Source organism: Bactrocera dorsalis, chromosome 1 (genome assembly GCF_023373825.1).
Source record: "Bactrocera dorsalis isolate Fly_Bdor chromosome 1, ASM2337382v1, whole genome shotgun sequence".
Lineage (NCBI taxonomy): Eukaryota > Metazoa > Arthropoda > Insecta > Diptera > Tephritidae > Bactrocera > Bactrocera dorsalis.
In genome coordinates, this window is record NC_064303.1 from 107,840,852 (window position 1) to 107,863,656 (window position 22,805).

Below are 22,805 nucleotides of genomic sequence, written 5' to 3' on the forward strand. Positions count from 1 at the left end.
GCTGCGACGTTTTTCGGCATTCATGTTCTTTCTTTCGTAGTACATAGTTGCATTTGAGTATATTTTTTTAAATTAATATTTTGAATATATTTAAAAAATTTAATTTCATCTTTTGGCAAGTAATTTGCAAATATGTATACAAATATACATAATATAATTTAAATATTTTAGAAAATGGAGTATGACGAAAAAATCGAATTAATTAAAGATATTGTGAAATGTATGGAAAAAGCCATACAAATTGATTCAGACGATAGTGAAAAGGGTGACATATGTATGTGAAAGTCTGTCATATAATCTTTGTTTTAATTTTGAATTATGAATAAAATGTATTTCTTAATTGTCAGAACTGATTAATATATGTGATAGAGTGGCCCAAATACCCATAAGGAAAAAGAAACGACAATGGGTTAAAGTAAAGAGTAGACAATGGGTTAAAGTAAAGTGAAAGAGAATGAGAAAAAAAACTCGAACAGAGTTGCGCAACACAAGTTGCTCGTGTGAAGGTAATGGGCGACAGCAAAAGAGAATCGCCCGAGAATTAGCAACTTTTGTCGCCTCGTGTAATAATACACTAATTCAAGAAAAGGTAACATAAATTAAGGTATTGACACTTTGAGTAATGTGCTGGTGTGATACCTCACCAAATCGTAATCAGCTTATTAATTCCAATGTTTTTAAATTAGTGCAAAAGCAGGCGGTTTTCCTGAAAAGTTTCAATGCTGTATGGGCTTGGCATCTCTACTAATCCACGTCCAATTGTTCATTTGTGCTGCGACATTTTGCGTTCAGTTAGTGAAGTGGTGAAGTGCAAGATTACGCGACATAAAAAATAGGAAAAGTTAAACAAATTTTATATTCTACAAATCAAACTAAATTGCCCTTTTTGTAAAGGACAAAAGCTAATAGCAAACTCTTCGAAAAATTGTGAGATTATAAGACATAAGCCACAATCGAAAAAAAAAAATACGTGTATATCACAAGTATTGACTCGAAATCGTTCGGTTCAATGCACACTCATATTGTACAGATTTAACAGTAAAAAACGAAAAAAGGTATATAATGCTGGGCAAATAAATAAGAACTAATTTTATATTTTTTTGCTTAAATCGTAAATTTGTTTTGGCAAGAAAAGTTCCCGAAATAAAGTACTATAAACGATAAACAAAGAAAAAGTGCATGAAAGGACATATACCTTTTCATAAGTAATTTTTCTATAAAGACAACACTACTTTTGTAGTGTGTAGAAACGATAGAAAAAGGGGTGAGTGCGCGGAAAAGATAATTAGTGCTGCTAATTAACGGAAAATGTTTTGACTGCTGTGAAAACTTGAGTAAAAAAATAACCATATACATATGTTACATATACGGAAGTTTAGAAACAGTATTTTAAAAGATGGTTTAGTGCTTGTAATAAATTTCCTGGAAAGTTTACGTAAACTTGTATTAATTTTTAACCAAAATATTTCCAAGAGCCGTCGCAACGTTTTAATGACAAAGAAAAAATTATACGATAGCAATTTCAACAAATTTCTATTGCGTAGTTGCACATACATAATTTATGTATGCATATACAAATAATATGTATATACTTTCGTATATGTAACTTTTTATTCAGCTTGTATACAAAATTAGAACAATTTTGGTTACTGATTGGATGACACATATTGCGTTTATTTTTTCTTATCAGATTTAGTCAATGGTCTGTCAATTTTCCTAATTTCGTATCATATTGGTGTACACATTACTTTGTATTGATGCTCTATTTGTGTATTAGTTCCTATTAGCAATACTTGTCATTGCTCTAAAAACAAGTATCAATCCAATTACGTTAACCAAAGATTAAACATTTTTAAGTTCGGTATATGTGGCACGCCTATCAGCCTGTTTTAAATTTTTATAAAAGCCTTGATGCTGCACTTGACCGTCTATGGCTTATCTATAGCCGGGCGTTCGTTTTTTCACAGCTGATATGGCATACTTTAGGTAAATGGTAATAAAATATATACAATCGAATTGAGTGGATAGATGAGATTTCGTTTTTATGTCTTTCGCCAGACAGTTCGCATTCGTCGTAATTGTATTTACATAAAATTTTCCTGTGCCTATATTTATTTATATTTCAAGCGCCACTACCACAGGGTGGCATTAGCATTAATGCTCATCATTTTTATCGATTTCTAAAAATAGTAACGGGTGATTTTTTTGAGGTTAGGATTTTCATGCATTAGTATTTGACAGATCACGTGGGATTTCAGACATGGTGTCAAAGAGAAAGATGCTCAGTATGCTTTGACATTTCATCATGAATAGACTTACTAACGAGCAACGCTTGCAAATCATTGAATTTTATTACCAAAATCAGTGTTCGGTTCGAAATGTGTTTCGCGCGCGTGTTTTGTTCAGCGATGAGGCTCATTTCTGGTTGAATGGCTACGTAAAATAAGCAAAATTGCCGCATTTGGGGTGAAGAGCAACCAGAAGCCGTTCAAGAACTGCCCATGCATCCCGAAAAATGCACTGTTTGGTGTGGTTTGTACGCTGGTGGAATCATTGGACCGTATTTTTTCAAAGATGCTGTTGGACGCAACGTTACGGTGAATGGCGATCGCTATCGTTCGATGCTAACAAACTTTTTGTTGCCAAAAAATGGAAGAACTGAACTTGGTTGACATGTGGTTTCAACAAGATGGCGCTACATGCCACACAGCTCGCGATTCTATGGCCATTTTGAGGGAAAACTTCGGACAACAATTCATCTCAAGAAATGGACCCGTAAGTTGGCCACCAAGATCATGCGATTTAACGCCTTTAGACTATTTTTTGTGGGGCTACGTCAAGTCTAAAGTCTACAGAAATAAGCCAGCAACTATTCCAGCTTTGGAAGACAACATTTCCGAAGAAATTCGGGCTATTCCGGCCGAAATGCTCGAAAAAGTTGCCCAAAATTGGACTTTCCGAATGGACCACCTAAGACGCAGCCGCGGTCAACATTTAAATGAAATTATCTTCAAAAAGTAAATGTCATGAACCAATCTAACGTTTCAAATAAAGAACCGATGAGATTTTGCAAATTTTATGCGTTTTTTTTTTTAAAAAAGTTATCAAGCTCTTAAAAAATCACCCTTTATTTGCAAAAAAAGTGCATTGTAATCATAGAATGCAAAGATAAATATTAAGTTTATTTTGGTAATTTCTTATGTTACTTCTATTTGTAATATGTTTTCAAGGGAAGTGTTTATCGACAACAAATAAATACATATATGTAAATGTCATATATAAATTATTTCAACATATACGAAATGTATACATAAATACTTAGTACTAACAAGTTTGTGTGTACTTAAATCACTTATGTTGGTGTACATAAAAATTAATATAATAAAATATTTTTGCAATATATAATTATTATATACACAACGTATTATATAGGATAATAAATTATATATTTATAAACCGTTATTTCTGTTTTTTTGTTATAATTACTCTTAAACGTTTTGTTGACATTTGGACTTAGAAAGACATTTGGCCTTTGCCAAGAGTCAACATATACTAAATATTTACCATGTACTCATATATCCCCACAGTTCGTTCACCCACAAAAACGCAGCAACGAAGTCGGCAGTCATCATTTCAACCTCCACCTTCAAACATTTGAACGCATCATAACACAATCATAAAATAAAAAAAAAAACGCCAACGACAAAATAACAACAATATTGTGAAGAGCTTTGGTCACTTTATAATTTTCATGTGAAATTTACTCAGCCAAAGAATTTTTACATAAAGAAATTTTATTGGTGCTGAGGCAGTAGAGCAATTGCAACGCATTACCTTGACGGTGACAACACTAAGAGAATAGGAAAGTCGGTGAAGAAAGAAGAGGCTGCTCTTTTGTTAACTAAAAAGTAAATAAAAATACACACATATGTATAAATGTTTCATATCGGTAAAATAATATAAAACTAAAAAAAAAAATTATTTACGCATATAGAAAGAAAAGAAGGGGAACTGAATAACGGCATTTATTTGGCATGTCATCTGCTGAGGAGCAAAACGCTAAGATGAATGAATTAACGCCGGAAGAGGTACAAGTGCAAATAGTTCTTTGACGCGAACATATATAAAATAACAAATTATTTCCACAGATACGCGCCAGACGATTGCGTACCTTAGCGGCAGCTAATTCGTCAAAAGTAATTTCGCCAAATAGTAATACACCTACAACGGCAGAAAGAAGCTCAAGTAGTACAACAACGCCAGTAGCAACGGACGATAATGAAAAAGGTTTGTGTTGGATATTTTGATTTAATTATTGTTTGATGGAATTGCTTAATAATACTACATATTAACATTATTTAATTTTCCACCTAGAACTACGTAGTCCTAATTGTGCTGCAAAAGAGTCTCGGCTGTTACGCACCAATCTAGTAGCACCGGCGGAAACAGAAGCGGAAAATGTGCTACCGGATGGAGAAAGCACTAAAATGGACGTTGACGTCGAAATGAACTCGCTGAATACTACACCTACCCAGCATATAGACATTACGAAATGCGCCTCCATTCTATCAACTGCCTCATCCACAAATACGTCCCTACTTACACCACCAACTGTTAGTATTATTAAAACAGAAAACGGCAATCATGATAGCAAAAAGTCCATTGACAACCAATTAGAACACATGGAAACAACCGATATAGATACTGCCGATATGATTATGGAGCACAAACAACCGGAACAAACGACAGATGAATTCATCGAAGATATGCTTTCGAAAATATTCAATGCTACATGGAATGAATATAGTGTCGGTTCAATGATATGTCCGCAAACGGCTAGTTTTCTTGAACACTATCCACAAATGCGTTTTGATTTCGAAACCATTATGCACGATGTTCTCTTAGAGTGTGTACTGAAGCTATTTAAAGAAGAGCTGGAAGCACCAGAAGGAGCTGGCAGTAGCGCGAATTCATCTGCCGAATTGGAAGTTGCGTCGGCAAGTGGCACCGCTTCAGCAACGGCAACGGTGAGCGCAAGTGACACCAAAGCAACTACATCTCCAGCGGCAAGCACTTCTACAGCTACGACATCATCCGGTGTGACTTCAAATCCCACATACTCAACGCCAAAAAAGATTAAAAGCGATGACACAGAAGTACAGGAAATACTAGCAAACGCGGCGCCCGGCAGCGCTGGTGGCACGCGATCGTCAATTTTCTTTTCCGAAAATGCAATGACGCGCGGCGGCAGAAGTAGCAGCGCACGCGAAGACGAGCGACCGGCGTCATCACAAGGTGCGACATTTACATTAATGCATATTTTATTATTTTAATTGCAATACAATTTGAATCTTTAAATTCAGCATCCACATCAAATGCCGCCAATTTGGATAATACTATCGGTCCAGTAACACCCTCAAGCAGCTTCCATGGCACCATGGTCAGGCAAGAAGTGATCTTGTATTTGGTGAATTGTCATCGCCTACGACAACAATATACAACAGATAACAACGTTACCGGCAGCAATGTACCCATGAACACACAAACAAAAATACAAAATGTATTACAACAAGTACATGATGCTATAATGCGTACTACCATACTTGTGCTCACCGATCGCATTAATGAAAATGCAAATTTCATTTTTGATCAATCGCCAATGCTGGAAATGCTCTATCAGGGTCGCATACCCGACGGTTTCTTATATGATTTGGTAGCTACGGCGTATAAAAAAACCGAGGATTTTCAACAAATATTTGGTCAACTACTGCGCGGTCTTTTCATTGGCATGCAACGTAACATTTGCACGCCCAACGTCAATACACAACAAATTGATGTTCTAGCTAAATTGGTGGTCATAAAAGTGGGTGCAGCGCGACCGATCTGCGATTTGATTGCAGCACAAGTCAATTTCCTACCATCGATGTGCACGAAGATACCCGGTCGGGAAATAGTCAAATGCAGTTATCTGGGACCGTTTCTCTCCGTGTCGCTCTTTGCTGAGGAGAATGTGAAATTTGCCGAAGCGCATGGCAAGAGCAATGTCATCGTGTACAGCATGTATCACTTTCGTTGGGTTAGTAAAGCTAAATATTGCTTGCAATTTAATGGAATTTAGTTTTTAAATTATTATTTTTTGTTTCTTTCTTTTTTTGGTTTTGTCAAAATAGGAAATGCAATCCATGCGCACATCAATGCATACAGTATTTCATTCGTTGCTTGTAAATGTCAACAGCCGCCCCCAAACACTCGAATACATAAGTAGAGTATTGCGCTACAACGAGCGTCGTGCACAGTTCGCTTGCGATGAAAAATTGCTTGCACGCGATGGTTTCGTCATTAATTTAATGAGCGTGTTGCAACAACTGTCGGTGAAAATCAAATTGGATCGCATCGATCCGTTATTTCCATTTTATAAAGACACATTGATCTCAATCGAGAATGATACGAAATTGCGTTTTACCGCTGACGAATACAAGCAATTCATTGAACGTGATTTCGCTACAGCCACCCATAATGCCAATTTCCAGACGCAATGTTGGTTCCTCACACTACAAGCTCATCATTTAGGCTATATGCCAGCCATACAACGCTATCGGCAGAAGGCGCGCGCTATAAAAGAACTACAAAAACTCATCGATGAAATTGATCGTACCAAATCACATTGGGAGAATACGCCGTATGCGAAAAGAAATAAACAATTTCGAGAACGTTGGCATAAGCAATTTAAAAAGTTGTCCAGGTAATTGACGTTCGTATATCGACACAAAAGAATTCATACTAAGAATTAAGTAAACAAAATTATAATGGTATATATCATGTGATCAAATTTGAACAGGACTAACAATACCGACATTGAAGAATTCGTAGTAAAAATTTAGTAAACAAAATTAAAACGGTACATGCCATCTGATCAAATTTAAACCAGACTGACAAAAAAAATATCAAAAAAAAATTACATTTGTATATATTTGAATACAAATCTTTCTCATCGCCTTCAAAATATGCTCCTGAGAAAATACAAGCATGCCAACGCCGTATTAAATTTTCCATATCCAGGTTTTTAGTCCGGTTCAAATTTGATCAGATGGTATTAATGAAACTTGTCCGTCTGTCGGCCTGAATATACCCAAAGTAGTCCCTCAATTTTTGAGAAATTGATCTGAAATTTTATAAACGTCCTCTTCTTCCCAAGAAGCTGCTCCTTTGTCGAAACCGGCGATATCGGATCACTATAGCACATAGCTGTCATACAAACTGAACGATCAGAATGAAGATCTTGTATGAAAACCTTAAACTTTTTATTTGTGAAGGGAATTATAGCTTCGAAGTTAACGCTTTATCTTGTTTTATTTAAAACAACAACAACAAAAAATAGAGTAAAGAATCCAAGAAAATATATTCGAAGTAATATCGAAAATAATTGTTGATTTTATTTTAAAGTTTAAACTAAACAAATGTCTGCTTAAATTCTAACAGTTATTTTAAACTATTCTAATAATTTCAATATTTTTATGTACTTTTAGGTCCAAATTGTGCAGTGAACTTTGTCTGCTCGATCCAAAACTTTTATCCTCTTGCATGTACTTCTATTCGACTGTCTGCGAATATCTGCTATATCAGATTGAGGGACGGCCCGTTGAGGGTCCATACATAGCCAAGGTGCCGGTGCAACAGTTGAAGCCAACCGATGTGCTAGCCGCCCTGCCGGAATGGTATGTGGATGATATTGCGGAATTCATATTGTTCGCCATGCAGCACGCGCTCAATGATATACGGCAGACAATCGATCATTCAATAATCACATGGCTGCTAACATGCGTCTGTGTGCCCAATCTCATTAAGAACCCGTACGTCACTGCCAAATTAGTTGAAGTGTTATTTGTGTTCTCACTGGGACCACAAAATGCTCTAAGTGCATCCGTAAGTCTAATCAATTATTATTTTTCATTTCTATTTATAATTTTTTAATTTCATTTCTATTTTTAAACGAAAAGATGTGGAATCACGAATTAGCACAGACGGTACTTTGCAGCGCGCTCATGAAATTTTACGTAGATATTGAAACGACTGGACAAAGCACTGAATTCTACGATAAATTTACAATTAGGTTTGTGAACACACCGTCACACATACACACACCAGTGAAATAATTTTTTTATATATATTTGTTATCTTTACAGGTATCATATAAGTCATCTGTTTAAATCAATGTGGGAGAATCCTGTGTTGCGGCAGGTTATGATAACTGAATCGAATTCAGGTAAACAATTTGTCAAATTCATAAATATGCTCATGAACGACACCACATTCCTGCTGGACGAATGTTTGGAAAATCTAAAGCGCATACATCAGACCCAGGTACCTTTTGCATCATTTTCGGCTATTCTTCTATAATGAATTGTATTCATTTACATTATTTTTTAGGTATTAATGATGAATGACAGCGCCTGGGCGCAATTAAGCTCTGACCAGCAGCAGACTAGATTGTCGCAATTGAATACCGATGAGCGACAGTGTCGTTCGTATTTGACGCTAGCACGCGAGACAGTGGAAATGTTCCATTATTTAACGGTAATTATATTGAACGTACAACTGTTTGAAAAGTGATTAAAACAGAGTGTGGCGAATTTTGCGCAGCTTTGTTCTTGATACTGTAGCAGGTTAAACTCCTACTTGTCCAAAATAGACCCCAACATATCCAACATACATATGTCCTGCGTGCAATGAGTCTCCGCATGACACTGGCCACTCAAAGAGGTTCTTTGCATGCCCCGCCAACCGCACTCATCTAACACCCTTTTCTCTTTGCATATCCGGTATTATAACCAAACTGTCAGATATTATCTGCATCTTTATCAGTAATAAAGAATCAGTAATGTTTTCTGCCGCTCCAACATGCAGGAACATTTTTGGAATTACTTTTGATAAAGTTCAGTTTTGCAGAATTTGTTGAGGAAAAACTGCAGTCAGAAACAAAAAATACTGCTCAAAATTCATACTACGCATTTGGCACAAAGCAAACATTACATTTTCTATATACACCGATATCCTATATGTATGTATGTATGAGTATATTTACCTAAAAAGTCATTATTGTCGCTATTAAGACGTATGTGAATATGTGTGAAATTTTTAATTAAATATATATTTTTTTCATCATTTTCAGAACGACATTAAAGAGCCATTCATGCGCGACGAAATAATCGACCGTCTGAGTTCAATGTTAAATTTCAATCTACAACAATTGTGCGGCCCCAAGTGCAACGATCTGAAAGTGCGCAATCCCACCAAATATGGTTGGGAGCCACGTCGGCTGCTGGGCGAAATTTTCGATATATATCTACATCTAGACTGTGATAGGTTTGCGCAGGCATTGGCTGCCGACGAACGTTCGTTTCAAAAGCATCTGTTCGACGATGCCGCCAGCCGCATCGAACGTTTGGGCATACGCTCCACGATTGAGGTGGAAAAGTTCAGAGCATTGATTAGTAAAGCGCATGATATTTACGGTAAACTTGATAATGCTCTACATTTATTTATAACAATTGAGGTTATTTTTTGCCATACTTATGTCTTTATATTTTTGCAGTTGCTAATCAACTGGCCGAAGATGAGTGCGCCGATGCGCCCGATGAATTCAAAGATCCGCTCATGGATACACTAATGTCCGATCCGGTTACACTGCCATCGGGTACGATTATGGATCGTGCTATTATAACGCGACATTTACTCAATAGCAGTACCGATCCCTTCAATCGTCAGCCACTAACCGAAGATATGCTCGTGCCAAATAATGAGCTTAAAGCACGTATCGATGCTTGGCGGAAAGAGCAGCGCATCAAAAGACAGCAGGACGCGAATGTGCGTGTAAATGATAAGAGCAGCTAAATTTGTATTTTGTAATTAGTGTGTGTAGCATGGTACGAACGATAAATGAGATACAAGCAAAAAAGAAAACGAAAATGTTACAAAATTCGCCATCGTACGTTGCTGCTGCTGTTGGCTGCCGCTGATACAACAACTAATCGCGTTGTTTGCTGGCGAAGGTTCATGAATCGAATTTTAATTAGTTGTTTTGTGTGTGTGCGTGTGTCTGAACAAACAAGAAACAAAAACGAAACTGAACAGAATTGTCTTACTTATGATTGCTGCTGCTTCTGCTTCTATTTATTTACCTCAATACCATTTGAGGTACTAAATATTCCATTTCATTTGTTATTTTTTCGCTTGAAAGCTGTTGCGATTACGCTGCGTCATACATATACATATGCATTTTTCGTAATTATAATTTTTGTACGATTTGTTTTTGTTACAAAATGGAGAAAAAAAAGCCAGCACATAATGCCGTCAAAATAATTATATTTTTGCTTTATTTATTCCATTTTTTTTGTCTTTGTATCTGTAATTATTAGTGGTCTAGTGGATATGCTTATTACACAGCTGAAATTTACAAAAAAAAAGAAACATAATCATTTTTTATACATACACACTTACGCGACTGAAGGAAAAGAAAACACGAAGAAATAGTTATAATAAATGTTGGTTCCAGATCCGCCCTGCTTCAATAATACAACAACAACATACATATATTGTCAATTTATTTGAATAGACATATACACCAACATATAATAATAATTAGCAGAAACGCAAACGAAAAACAGCAAACAAAAAAATTATGTAAAATTATAAAACAAAAAAGGCGTTTGAAAGTACGATTTTTTTATGTAAGCATTAGTTTGAAGCTAATAATTAAAATAATAAAATTAATAATAAAAGAACAACATAAATAAATAATTATCAAAACAAACAAAAAATATTAAAATATATGCGTAATATACGATGGCCTATATTTGATTTAATACAATTTTTACATATATGAGTACATAAATGCATATATATATAACTAATATATACATCTATATAAGTACATATATATAAAAGCAGAAATTACATAATTACATAAAATAATAGTAATATTAATTGTAAGCTATCTATATTAGCATAAAATGGCGACGTCATTGCCGCCGTGCATAAAATAAAAACGTAAGTTCTTGAAAAGATGTTCAAAAAAGCATAAACAACGGATTTTTAAATACATTTTCGTTTCCAGTTCAAGTAAATTTATCAGCATCGTCACAACTAGGTGGGACGTCTTGGCTTATTACCGCAAAGTAAGCAATTTTTTCTAATGTCTCGGCAATAACTAGCACTAACAGGCGCTCAGAAGTCATATAAAGTGTGAGCATGGCATCCACATACCATTTAATGTTACTATTCCCCCGACAGTCGGGTCTAAGTAACCGGAACGCATCCAGATTTTTATTTGTCCTACGACAGTCAACTCGGCTCTGTTCCTCAAAATTTCTTCAGGCATGGTTTCTGCCGCTACAACAACTAAGAGTAAATATTGTTGCCTACATTTAGGCGCTGAGTGTTGACTGCATATCATGAAGCATATGCGATATCACACCACGCTTACAAATAATGTGTATGTTTTCGTATGTATGTATGTATATTTCGCATATTTTGACGAATGATTTTAACATTTTGCGAAAAAATGAGTTATGTAAAAAATAATGCAAAATGTTTATAATTTTTTCAGGAAGTAGCTCGAACAAAAGTTGCATTGTCAATGTGTCTCTGGCTGTCTAGCACAGAGCTGCAATGCAATAAACTGAAGCCAACGATTCTGTGTTGATTGTCTTGAGAAATATAGTATAAATATATGTAGTACTAATAAACCTACGTCAATAAAGAAGAAGTTCTAATAAATATAATCAGTAAATATAAATATCTCCTAACAAATATAGCTCCAATCCTTGCCCTTCTTTCAGTATTAGTATATAAACCCTAACCCTACAATAAAAAGAAAAACAGATAGAGTGATATTTTTTTTGTAAAATCTATTCACTGTTAAACTGAAACTAATTGTCGCTTATCAGCAAATCCAAGCGCCGGTCGCAATTTTATATTATCAACAATATCATCGCGTCTAAAAATAGTTTTGAACCAGTAAAAAAAAACGCAAGACTCTTCACATATGTATGTACGTTTTTTATTGTTTATTAAATTTTAATTTCTATTTCACTTTTATTATTTCATAATATGCTTATAAAATATGTATGCTTAAGTGAGCGCGTCTGTCGCGTGGACTCTTGCGCGCATAAAGTACACTCGTATATGTATGTATGTATATAAAATTACGTATAGTAATATTTTGATTAGAAATAACGAATTACATGTGTTTTTTTTATTTTTGTTATTATTAATTACTATTTATTTAAATCTAAGTAGTTTTATTTCAGCGTCCTACGGCGTGAAAACTATGTTAAGACTTGAAAACAAATCTACAAATACAGAAAAATTATAAGTTTACACGCTTTGGTGGCAATTTACTAGCTGAAAAAGGAAATTATTATGTATTGAAGCGGAAATTTTACAAATTCAAACGGTAAAAATAAAAAATAATAATAAAATTGTAAAAAAAATAATTAAATTATAAAAAATAAAAAAAAGCAAAAGATAAAAAATTAAATTATAAAATAATAATACAATAAAAAATTAAAAAAAAATAAATTAAGTTTAAAAAATTAAAATCATAAAAAATAAAAAACAGTAATAATTAAATAATAGCATCATAATAAATAACAAAATTATAAAAAAAAATCATAAAATAAGAAAATTAACTAAAACCAAATTGTAAGTATAATACAAATTATAAGATTAAAAAAAAAATATTAAAATTAAAAAATAAAATAAATTATAAAATCATAAAAAATTATATAATATTAAAAAAATATTATAAAAATTTTAATAAATAAAAAAATAAAAAAAAATAAAAATTTTAATAAAAAAAATAAAGATTTTAATAAAAAAAATAAAGATTTTAATAAAAAAAATAAAGATTTTAATAAAAAAAATAATAAAAAATTAAAAAAAAAAATTTAAAATTTAATAAAAAAAAAAAATACAAAATTGCAAAACAAAATTACACTGTGTTCGGTAGTGAAGCTTCAATATAGTCCCAAGAAAATTAGTGATATCTTAACAAAAACCCCACATACATCAAACCAAAAATTATAACGTTTCGAAAACAATTCTGAGGAAGTAAAGTATTTAAAGTGGGCATGGCAGTTTTCCACACGATTTTTTTTGTTATTTTTTTAGTCGTAAAAAGAATCTAAAGATTTATGTGAAATATGTAAACAAGCCATTGGTAGCACTTATAATTTAATTGTACAAAAAGTGAGGTTAGGAAAATATTTTGGTTACAAATAAATTTTTAACGATGTTTTTAATGTAAAAAAAATATAAAAAAAATTAGCAATTTAATAAGAACTGTAAATAATTACGAATTTACCGATTTAAGGGAACTCTTCAACTGAAATAACGCTCAAGTAATTTCAGGCTTTAAAAGTGAAAGTCTTAAAAAAAAAAAACTGAATCTATTTTTTTACATCGTACCTTCTACTCGGAAGTATTATTCATATTATGGCTTTTAATTATTTCTTTTAATTTCTTTAAGCAACAAACTACATACATATTTCTTCTTTATTATAGGTATGTAAACAAGTAAACACCGTTTATAAAGCAAACTTTACAAATTCAGGCCTAAAACGCAATTAAGTGTAATTTTGTATTAACGAAAATGAACATAACCTTAAAAGCGTTGCATAAAATGTTGTTTAAAGCATTTGGCTTCGAAATGCACTTACTAAGCAACATTTAAGTACACAACCCAATATTAAAAAGTAAGTCAAAGCAACTTTTATTCTACGAAAAAAAGATATTTTTTTTAAATATTGTCAAGAATTTTTTCGGTATGGAAAAAATACCATTATTTTATTTATTATTTTCACTGCTGATTTCGAGTGCTAAAATTACATGTTTACGTTTACTTAAAAAATAATTGCTAGACTGCCATGTCCACTTTAAGCACTTTATAGTAGAAATTGGTTTTCGAAACTTTAAAGCGTTTTCAAAATGTATTTAAATATGTAGGTATGTATGTAATGGAAGTAAAGTAAAATTTCAATTATTCTAATACCTTTGAGCGACGTGTAAGCAGCTACACTACTCCAAACACAACAAATTCGCGTACAACTTTCAAACCTATGTATGTATGCGTCTATGTTCGACAGTACAATTGCATGTTGCGCCAAAAAGTATGCTACAGTTTGCTGCATTGGTGACACATTTTTGTTAGTGTTCCCATAAACTTTTTTCTTCACCAAATTTCTTAAATATTTTAACATTAGTATTAGCGTTAGCTATTCTTTACCAGAATGGGCACCAGCCAATATAGCACTGGCATAGATTTTCATTATTGGTTGCCTGCTGTATGAGCAGATCCACTTGTTGCGGCACTGCCACACTATTTTGAGTTTGGAAATCTGTGCCATTCAATTTGCTGCGCACACGCTTGATAACTTTGCTCGCCTTGCTGTTTGTTATGTCGGCGACCATTAGCGCGCCACCCATCAGGTGATTGGCACTCATTAGTTGACTGTGCAGAAGTGGTTCTTCGACGGAGTTGCTGAGACTGCCATTGCCGCCACCGAACGCCATGCCGGAACCGCCCGGATCGTTATTCGATTTGGAGCGATGATTTTTGTCCATATCGAGTAAACGCCAATTGAGCAGCGGGTCGTAGACGAATGCTTCCAGCACTGCCATTAGTGAGTCTTTGTTGCGTCGCAATACCAACATGACACTTTCACAAGTGCGTCGATAGGTACCCTCAATGCCAGTCACCTCCATGGCTTTGATTAGCATGCGTGTCAGTCGGAAAGGTATCTTTTCGGGGAATTTCTCACGCGTCATTGCCACTTCAAAGCAATCACCGAAATCGATGTGCAGTATTTTGCCACTCATGCGATCCAACATCAGATTGGAGGGATGACGATCGCCCAAGCCGAGTATATAACCCACCATGGACATAACAGCGAGTGAACGTGTGTAATTGGTGCGACGCTCAAACCACACTTCGGACGATGGTGACTTCAGCCACAGCAATTTGGCCAAATCATCGCCCTGTGTTTGCGCCAGTGCGCACTCGAACACTTCGACCTTTTGCATCAATGTTAAATGATCATAATCGGGTGATACGCTCAACATGAGACGATGTTCCTGATTTAGTAGCATCTTTCGCTTGTCACGGTAGTCACGTATGAGTGTGTGCAATGTGTCACAATGCGGCACCCAACCGATGAGGCCCGAGTTGGTGCTCAACGGTATAACGGCATAACGTTGTATAGCCAAATTGCGTCGGAACGTGTCGGGATCGTCTAGTAGCAGTGTGTTGACCAGCGAGAAGAGTTGCATAACACGTTCATCTTGACGTAAATCTTCGTGTCCCTTCAGCAAATACATATAGTCCTTACCGTTGGAACCGCGCAAACACAGCTTGCGTGGACGCTGCTTCGAAGTGATCACCTGCAGATTGGTTTTGATATGATCGATACGTATCAAATCCTGGTTGGGATTGTAGGAACCGGGTACGGCTAGCTCAAGATTTTTGCATGTCATCAATTTGGGCGAGACGTAGGGCAGCTCAAGTGAGGTTAATTGCGGCAATTGACGTGATATCTTTTGGAAAACATGATAATATATATCCCAAGCATGATCCAAGTCCATCAACACGGATGATGTTTTATAGCGTTGAGTCCACTCGTATGCTTCGGTTAGCTCACGACCGTAGGCTTGTGAGAATGATGTCTCCTTCAATGTTTGTGGTCCACGCGCAAGCAGCGCATGTAACGGCTCCAATATATCGAACATTCCCTTTACATTGCGATCGGCAAAGTAAAGACGCGACGCCTCTTCCAGTCCTTCATGCCATTGTTCGTGCCATAATATGGCGACACGTATCAGCTCTTCGCTGCACGTCATGGCCTGCTGCACCAGCGTCGGGTAGTGTTTACGCATTGATTCCAGTATTTTGAAGGCAGCGTTTTTGCGCGCCACCGATGCTGACTTGGATGCCACTGTGAGTGGATAGACCAAAGCTTGTGGATGATATTTGCCGATGTCAATGAGCAGATGATGTATCAACTGATTGACCAGCTTGCGATGGGTGTCAATGCGCGCTATTAGCTGTGGTATCACTTGCAGCCAAGTGTTAATTTCAATTGTCTTCATGCCGGTTAGCAAAGCGTCATAAACTTCCGAATACTGGCCATAATCGAACCAGAGGGTTAGCAGACGGAGTGTGTCTTGCAACGAATTGCCTTTAATAAGGCTGATCGAACGGAAGAAGCCATCGACCGCCTGCACGGCGTGCTCAATGATAAGTTTCTCTTTGTCCTGCAATATGTCGCCGTTCGTTGCGGTGTGCGCCAGCTTATCGAGTTGTTGTTTCTGCGCTTGCACCACTTTGAAGTTCATGTACGCCCATAGATGCCACGCTTTGTAGCAGGTGGGATCATTTTCAGTCGCCTTCTCGAAACAATCTAAAGCGCCTTGCACGATTTCCGGTTCCAGCGAGCTCTGCAATTTGTTTTGCCACTTGCCGAGCCGTAGATAGCAGCGCGCTAATAAGCGATGATCTTGTTTCGCTGCTTCCTCTGGACCGATGCAGTTCAACTTTGCTTGGAAAGCATTGACAAAACAACTGAGTTGCTCGTAGGCGCCTTGCATGTTCTCTGCAGCGGCCATATGCTTGGTGTAGGCATATGTGACTTGAGGCTGATTGTAAGGCAATTGCTCTTTGGGTTGTGTGGATGGATCGGTGCCCAGCAGCATGACGAGCGTTTTGTGCGATAAATGCAGCGAACCGGATTTGCGACACAGACTGGCGTATTTCAGCCAAGTGTGTACATCTTCCTGCGGACGCACAACCAATGAGTGCACCTGTATGATGCGACGCCAGTCTTCGACCAAACGTTGACCGCCCTGTAAACGTTTCCACCACATACTCTTCAACGGTTCGCGGCGTTCTGGTATCAGTTTATATTGTATAACCTCCTCCAATTCGGCCAACATCTGTACGCAAACCATGGCGCCATAGGCACGTTCGTACGACTCACCGGCCATGGAGGTGAGCTCGGTGTCGAGCAAATCGCGTGTGCCATCAATTAAGCGTTGTGCCGTTTCGAAATCTTCATTATGTACGGCAAGCACGGCGCGATAGAAGCTGCCATCTTGCGTTTCCTCCGGTATGCAGCGCACATATTCCTGCATCGCCTCCCAATCTTGCAGACCCCATGCAGCAACTGCCGCCAAGGGACCAGCACGTGATCTGGCGTCACGACCCAGATTGTCCCACTCTTGTTTGGCCACAGAGCTGAGCTCAGACCACTCGCCTAATGCCTCTAAGCAACGCATGTGTCCCAAACGTGCCTCCAGATCATTACTGTTATCCTTTAGATTGCCGGAATAGTGTTTCAGCGCTTGCTCCCAGTTGTGCAATTTCTCATACCAACGTCCTTGTACTTTGAACTCATTGCTGGCGTTGCGATAGGTGGTTAGTAGGCCCTCAGCGGCTTCCTTCTGTTGTAGCTTGTTGTTGATGAGGATCAGTGACTCAAGCACCTGTGGTGTAAATGAGAAACATAAATTTTGAGGTAATCAAAAAAATTTCGAGGTTTTTACGAGTTTTGGTGTAAATTGAACTCAGTTTAACCTAACCTATATTACCCACCTGCGGATCTTTATGCGTTTGGAATTCTTCTTCTTTGTAACGTAAAGCTTTAGCGTATGCGCGACACGCCATAGCACGTGTACCCAGCAGTTTGGTCTCTATTGGTATTGGGTCCGTGTCACAATGCTCCATAAATTCGGCTAAATTCAAAATGGTTTGTGTGATTTCCGGCATATCAGTCACTTGCAATGCTTGTATAAGCGATTGTGTGAGCTCGTTCTTATGCTCCTGCAAGAGTTCAGTCCAACATGAGATGAAAGCCGCATTGAATAGATCACGTAGTAGTTTATCATAATCTTGAGCAAGCACGTGACAGGCGCGCAAAGCCTGCGAACGTGATTCCTTCAACAAACCGATTGATAGACGTTTCAGCCATTCGACCCAATCGTCTTTGGAGACACGCCGTGTCACCTGCCAGGCAGCACGTAAATTACTTGTGGAAACGATGAGTCGTTTCATAGCGAAATTGCCGCCGCTGTTGGGCGCAACTAATTCGGTGGATTTAAATTTGGTCTGTCGCATATGGAACTCATCGTCCAGGCACATAGTGGTGTTACTTTGTATTTTCGTCAAAAGTTTTTCATATTTCGAGTCGACAATGCGATGCTTAGTAATGGTGCGTTCGACCAGTGGCACAAAGACCAGATACTTCTTCCCCAATTGTATGACCACTGAGCAAAGTGTGGACATGGCTTGTTCGCGCAGCTCCGGTTCGGCCTCCAGGACGCGCACCAACGGATGTATGATACGTGATGAGAAGTCGGTAAAGTCAAGTATCCATGCGAGATGATCGATGGTTTCTAAAGCCACCAGCGAGACTTGTTGCGGCACGTATGGCGCATCAAAGAGCTTCACAATGGGCGGTACAATCAAATGCAGATAATCATCCAAAGTATTGCCGAACTTTTGCAAAGCCTGTAGCAAACGCTTGGTTACCGCACGGTCTTTGGAGGTGTCATGCTGCAGCACACGCAAAATTTGCGGTATCAATTCTGATAGGTAATTGCGAAATTCACAGCCCAAAGCCAAGGCGATTTGCTCAATCAAGTTGATCAGTGTCAACTGTAACGTCGTATAGACCGTCCAGAACTCTTTAATGAGCTTAAAAATGTCACTCATATAGCTGATGATGTGCTGCTTAACAATCTGCACCAATATGGCCAATTGCTGGAAGAGAAATTCACGCAAATTGATATCGGCCGTACGTACATTCTCCAGTAAACTGGGCAACACTTGTGCCAAATAAGGCACACACTTAATACCGAGACTCTTAAATATGAAAGTAATGGCCTGTACGACGCTGGTGTGACGACTGCTGAGTGTGGGATCGCGCAATATGCGCATCAGCGCGGCAATCGCGACGGCTGGATAGTATTCGTCGAGTACATTACTCATGTTCACAAGTAATTCGGCTGTGGAAATATCTTGATTCTCATCCATTTTGAAATCACTCAACGAAATGAGCACACTATCCTTTTGACTATCAATTAGACCTTTATTCATTTTATGCTTATACGGATCCATTGCGCCCAATAAACCGAGTACGCGTATGGTTTCACGACGTATGGAGCGGCGTTGTTCCGTTTTCAAAAAATTTATAAGTATGTCAATCAGACCGGGATACTTGTGATAGGGTGTGACTACACGACCAGTGGCGCTTATCAGTTGGCCGAGTGTCCAAAGTGCCACGCCACGTTTTTCCGGACTACCAGCGTCGCCCAGCATTTCTAGAAGAATTGACAATAAATCGTCGGCCCACATTTCCATTTCGTTGGAACCGCCATTCACTTCGGCTAAGTCGCCGATTGCGCGCAAAACATTCAATATAACGCCTGGGTTGGGATCGGCTTCACGTAACTTCGGTACAAGTATGGTGAGTATGGGATGCATGTAAGATGAAATCAATCTGTAAAATATGAGAAGAGATTAATTATTACAGATTGCTTTTATTATATTTTTTAGGGGTATAACGGTTAAAAACATGTTTTTGGCTAAAGATTTTATATACGAGGTGTGTTCAAAAACTAAGAGGAATTTCGTTTTGTTTGGAAAAACAAAATATTCATTCTAAAAAAGTCACACGGAGCCATATCTGCCGAAAAAGGAAACTCGAAATTTTAAAATTTCTGTTATTTTCTGAACACACCTCGTAAATCTAGTTAGTTTTCGCCCCTACGCACTAACCTAGGTGTACTGATTATCAAGTGATCCAACATCCTGGCGCTCTGTTCCTTATTTCGACTCATACCAGAGTGCTCCAATTCGGTCAAAAGTTGTATCATAATTTTACGCAACTTAGGCATAACATAGGCTGGATTCATGGCAGATAGCCGACCGACGGTCACCATAGCCAATTCGCGTATTTCGAAAATCTCATCATTCAATGTTATAAACAGTGCACTTAGCGATTCGGGTTGCGCCAACTCAGCATCGAAGGTTTCATCCAACGAACGCAGTATGCGTATACGCACATTGCAATCCATATCAGTGATGGCGACAATTAGCAGTCTTTCGATGACATGCGACACGGTTTCGCTAAGTGTATTTGAACTCTCTGTGCTATCGGCAGACTGTACGGCGAGTTTTAATAGACGTGTACACGTCTGTACAGCCTCTAAACGTATCTCCTGCTGATCGTGATTAATAAAATGGTCGGCGCAACGTTGTACAAAATCTAACATATTCTGTTCTTCGAAATTGAAACTGCCGAGCGTTTTGAGTGCCAACACCACCGTTGGCACATCATGTTGCAGATTAATCGATGGATCTAATGGTATGGTGGCAAGTGTTTGATAGGGTATGGCCAGTGGTTTGTTCATAAGTACTTGCGAGAGCACACGTATGAGCCCTTCAGCAATGGCCGACTTTAAATGTGGTACATTTTCGGCGAGTTCACGCAAGCAAACGGTTAAAGCGGGTGAGAGACCACTGAAAAACATTTGCTCCAGTATATTACGCACATCCTCTGTTATGCCGGATTTGACGGCGTGCGCTAGCAATGTTATACAGTGGAAAATTGCTGGGTCAATGGCTGCTTTACGCTTGCTTGGCGTAATTTTTGGTGGTAAAGCTATTTTGATGGCGCACATAATTGTTCGTAAATGCTTGTCAATGTCGCGCTCCACGGCTACAGCTATGTAACCAATAGTTACATAAGCAATGTTGCGATCCTTTTCTTTACGTGGCACAATGCTGAGTAGGTGACTAACGCATTCCTGCAAATAACGTTGTACGAATACTTCGCGATTGAAGGCCGCGAGGCGTGGTAGTATATGTAAGAGCGCTTGCTGCACATAAGGTGACTTCGAAGTGCGCTGTTCCAGCACATTATCGCAAATGTTTATATAATTTTCTGTGAGTATCTCACGTGAATATGCAGACTCCAGCACGGTAGCCTAAAATATGTTATATATTGTATAAAAACATTTATTTTACTACTACACATCCATAAATGCTTACCGATGAAAATTTATGTGTACCGCCGTGTTGTGCATCGTGATCCAAATGCATGTGTGTGGAACCTAGCTTACTTATAAAAGGTGCTTTCAAGCGAGGCACTAAGGTGGTTAGTTGACTGCCAACTGAGCCGGAGTGTATAACTTCGCCAAATTTATTGTGTTGTGCATCGGGCAGAAGCGACTTCAACGTTGCATAACGACGCTCCCAAGCGGCATGTGAACAACGGAAGAGTTCATTCAAAATTATCAGGCCGCCATGAATGCAATCATCACGTGTCATGCCTTTTTGATCTTTTGTGCCAGTTGGTTCGGCTACAAAACTAGCGCTTGCCTCTTGGTAGCAAGTTTTATACCACTGTGGCTCAGTTGATTGTTTGGTACTTTCACGTTGTGAAGTTACAATAAGTGCGGCGCGTAAGGCTTCGCCAGCCGATTCACGAATAGCTGCTTTCGGATCGAATATTGCGTTAAAAATATTATCAAAAAATGTGGAAATTTGTTGATAAAAATATGTTGGCATGGCTATAGCGAGCTCACGTAGTATAAAAACTGCAGCATGACGGCGATACTGAAATTGAATAATATTTATTACTACTTGCTATAGAATGCAAATAAAAAGTGTAGCAGCGTACCTCTTGTCGATCACCGCTCAACATCTCGAATGCACGCTTTATATCAAAATCAATAGATTCAGCGCCTTTTGATCCAGGCAAGTTAGCCAGTTTGACCAATGTGCGCGCTGCAATCTCCATTACAGTAGTGTCGTTTGAAGGCAACAGCGTACGCAAATGATTGTAATAAGGTGAAATACGCTTCATTGTATTTACTACATCGCCACTGATTAAACATTCTGTAATTGAAGTATAGAACATGGTTAGAGAAAAGCATATATATATATATATATATATAGGTTGTAAGTTACTACGCACTTATAGCCAGTACAGCGCCTTTTTTGTCGTTTATATCGGCAGAATTCACCATGCTGAAAATTTGATGGTTGAAATCATCGAAGAAGGCTACCAGATCCTCCTGGGACATTTCACGCAGTTCCGTTTTTACGTACATGAACAAATCTTGTGCTGCTTTGTTTTGCACATTGCGATTACGCGACTTGAGACCAGCAACGAATTGCTGCACAAGCGCTGCAGTCGACATTTTTACAGATGCTACTTATTACTACCAGTCGTTAGAGTAAATATTAGTTTTATTCAAGCAACTATTAACTTTTCCGGCAAAGTATCTCTTGGTCTCCCAACTAGTGATGCATCGTATAGTAGATGTGGTGTCTCATGGAGTTCCTCATACATACATGCTATTTGAGGTTAAGTAGAAGAGCGTATATTGAAATTTACTACTACACCGTTTATTTCATTATATATATTACTAAAAGTTTTAGTTAAGCTGTAGCAGTTTGTTTACAACTGCTTCTTATTAAAAAATCACTTCACTATATAATTATATTACTATTATTATATTTATATTAGGTTTTTCACAATATTTTCACAGTACGACTGAATTTTACACAGTTTTATCTGTCTGGCTCACTTGTCAACTGAAATGTCTATAAATTCGCCGTACTAGTGCGTAAAAACAAAAATCACGGCGAAATGCCGCATAAAATAAGCGAATTCGATGTAAACAAAACTTTTTTTCCCCCAACTCGGCGAGACGCGAATTAAACGAGAATGGCAGAAATTGTAAAA

At 37.6% G+C, this 22,805-nt stretch overlaps 2 protein-coding genes across 7 annotated transcripts; one reads left to right on the forward strand and one right to left on the reverse strand.

Annotated features, from left to right (window-relative positions):
* The first annotated feature begins 657 nt into the window (after positions 1 to 657).
* LOC105222370 (ubiquitin conjugation factor E4 B) lies at positions 658 to 10,817 on the forward strand. Of its 3 annotated transcripts, none has more exons than XM_011199667.4 (13): positions 658 to 1,264; positions 3,588 to 3,908; positions 3,995 to 4,088; positions 4,149 to 4,287; positions 4,375 to 5,295; positions 5,364 to 6,076; positions 6,171 to 6,742; positions 7,527 to 7,923; positions 7,998 to 8,110; positions 8,184 to 8,361; positions 8,428 to 8,574; positions 9,170 to 9,512; positions 9,593 to 10,817. In XM_011199667.4, the coding sequence occupies exons 3-13, from the start codon at positions 4,035 to 4,037 to the stop codon at positions 9,889 to 9,891; spliced, it is 3,876 nt and encodes a 1,291-aa protein (XP_011197969.2). In that variant the 5' UTR covers positions 658 to 1,264; positions 3,588 to 3,908; positions 3,995 to 4,034; the 3' UTR covers positions 9,892 to 10,817. The 3 variants fall into 3 exon arrangements, with proteins under 3 accessions (XP_011197969.2, XP_011197968.2, XP_049318636.1); XM_011199666.4 differs by having other exon boundaries at positions 658 to 1,055; XM_049462679.1 differs by lacking the exon at positions 658 to 1,264 and adding an exon at positions 1,290 to 1,986.
* A 1,219-nt stretch (positions 10,818 to 12,036) lies between these two features.
* LOC105222371 (target of rapamycin) lies at positions 12,037 to 22,663 on the reverse strand. Of its 4 annotated transcripts, none has more exons than XR_007423057.1 (7): positions 22,032 to 22,663; positions 21,735 to 21,952; positions 21,104 to 21,670; positions 19,829 to 21,039; positions 17,645 to 19,550; positions 14,051 to 17,535; positions 12,037 to 12,350 (listed from the first exon to the last, which is right to left on the reverse strand). XR_007423057.1 is itself a non-coding variant. In XM_019989022.3 (7 exons), the coding sequence occupies exons 2-7, from the start codon at positions 22,255 to 22,257 to the stop codon at positions 14,281 to 14,283; spliced, it is 7,383 nt and encodes a 2,460-aa protein (XP_019844581.1). In that variant the 5' UTR covers positions 22,258 to 22,414; positions 22,567 to 22,647; the 3' UTR covers positions 13,804 to 14,280.
* Positions 22,664 to 22,805: the final 142 nt, after the last annotated feature.